Source organism: Kryptolebias marmoratus, linkage group LG6 (genome assembly GCF_001649575.2).
Source record: "Kryptolebias marmoratus isolate JLee-2015 linkage group LG6, ASM164957v2, whole genome shotgun sequence".
In the NCBI taxonomy this organism is placed as follows: Eukaryota; Metazoa; Chordata; class Actinopteri; order Cyprinodontiformes; family Rivulidae; genus Kryptolebias; species Kryptolebias marmoratus.
The window spans coordinates 15049943-15051421 of record NC_051435.1 but is presented as its reverse complement, the minus strand read 5'-3'; the positions used below and the strand labels follow the sequence as shown (position 1 = coordinate 15051421).

The window sequence follows — 1479 nt, the reverse complement described above, 5'->3', positions numbered from 1 at the left end:
AAAATTTAGGCATGAATTTTTAGCAGAAGCTAAATGTGACAAAATTTAGGCATGAATTTTTAGCACAAGCTCCTTTACAAACGGCGCCCCATAGACACCACATTAGACTGATTACATTTAGGTGTGTTTGTTTGTACCTGCTGACCAATAAATTATGTGGTTTGGGTCTTAATATTATCCATTTATACAAACAATACTCATGTAAACAAGCCTGTAAACATGAACTGAGGCTGAATGTTTTCTGTGCGACAAAGGCCAAATAAAGGGCAATAAATCAGGACAAACTACTTCATTTCAAACTGCGCCATCCGTGTCGGAGCTCACCTCGATGCCCAGCTTCTGTTTGAGAACCAGGGCGGCGCACAGGTAGCCGGCCCGCCCCACGAACAGCTCGTCCGAACCGCACTCCAGGAAATTGATGGGCGCGCACACCTCCCACAGGTTCCGGAACTTGGTCAGCGGCTTCACGAAATCCGCCAAGCCCAGGGACTTGTAGATGAGAGCGGCCACCGCGTAGATGCCCGCCCCGCCGAGCAGGAAGGCGGCCCGCATGTTCTTGTCCGGCTCCGCGTCGGCGTAGCGCACCGACACGTCGATGATCTGCTTGGCCGTCTTCAGGTAGACCTCCCGGTGCTCGGCGAACAGCGGGCACTCGCTGACGTGGTACAGCATGTAGGCCACCCCGGCCGGCCCGTCGTACAGCCCGCCGTCGCAGTCGCTGATGTCGACGGGCACCTTCTTGAGGATCCTCTCGATCTTGGCGACGACGGCGGGGAGGACGGCGTCAGCGCGCTGGCCCGGCAGCAACGCGCCTCTGTAGTCGGAGAAGCGGTTGGTGAAGCAGCGGGTGTTCGCCATCACCGGCGGCGGGAGGAGGACAGGGACACGCGCAGAGCCACGCGGAAAGGACGCGGACGTGTGTGGACGCGGCGCGGAGGGTATCCGAGGATGAGAGGAGGAGAGAGACTTCAGGACTCAGCAGGTCCCTTCAGCCCGCAGCTGATTGGATGGGAGAGGTGATGGATGGATGATGAGACCTGCAGGTTGTCAGCCCTCATCAGCAGCATCCCCCCCCCCCACACACACACACACACACACTCACACACACACAGACATAGAAAGGTGGATCATATTTACAGTTAATATCCTGTTTTCATCCCAATGAAATCTGTAAATGTAGTCTCTTCTTATCTTTTTGTAATCAGGTGTCTCACAGCTCAAATGTAGAAAAGATTTCTGATAATCTACCCTTCACACATGGTCCTCATCTGCCTCATCCTGCCTGGACTCTTCTTCACTCTTCGCCACATTGTTGCGTTCATCCTTCGGTAAAACTCAGACCGAAGACAAGTTGAGTCTTGTGCCTCAGATCTTCCTTTTTATTTGCTGCTCTATTAACCATCAGCTCTGTTCCCAACTCAGATTCAGACCTGTAAAATAACTTTAATAGGCTGGTAATTAATCCAATTTCACCACTAA

The 1479-nt window shown here is 52.6% G+C and overlaps 1 protein-coding gene across 1 annotated transcript in view; it reads right to left on the bottom strand.

The window, feature by feature from the left end:
* Positions 1-1258, bottom strand: part of LOC108232390 (lanC-like protein 3) — a 7816-nt gene extending 6558 nt beyond the window's left edge. Inside the window, exon 1 of the mRNA XM_017410153.3 lies at positions 325-1258. Coding sequence (XP_017265642.1) covers positions 325-858 — 534 coding nt within the window. The 5' untranslated portion in view covers positions 859-1258. The remainder of the gene's footprint in view (positions 1-324) is intronic.
* Positions 1259-1479: the final 221 nt, after the last annotated feature.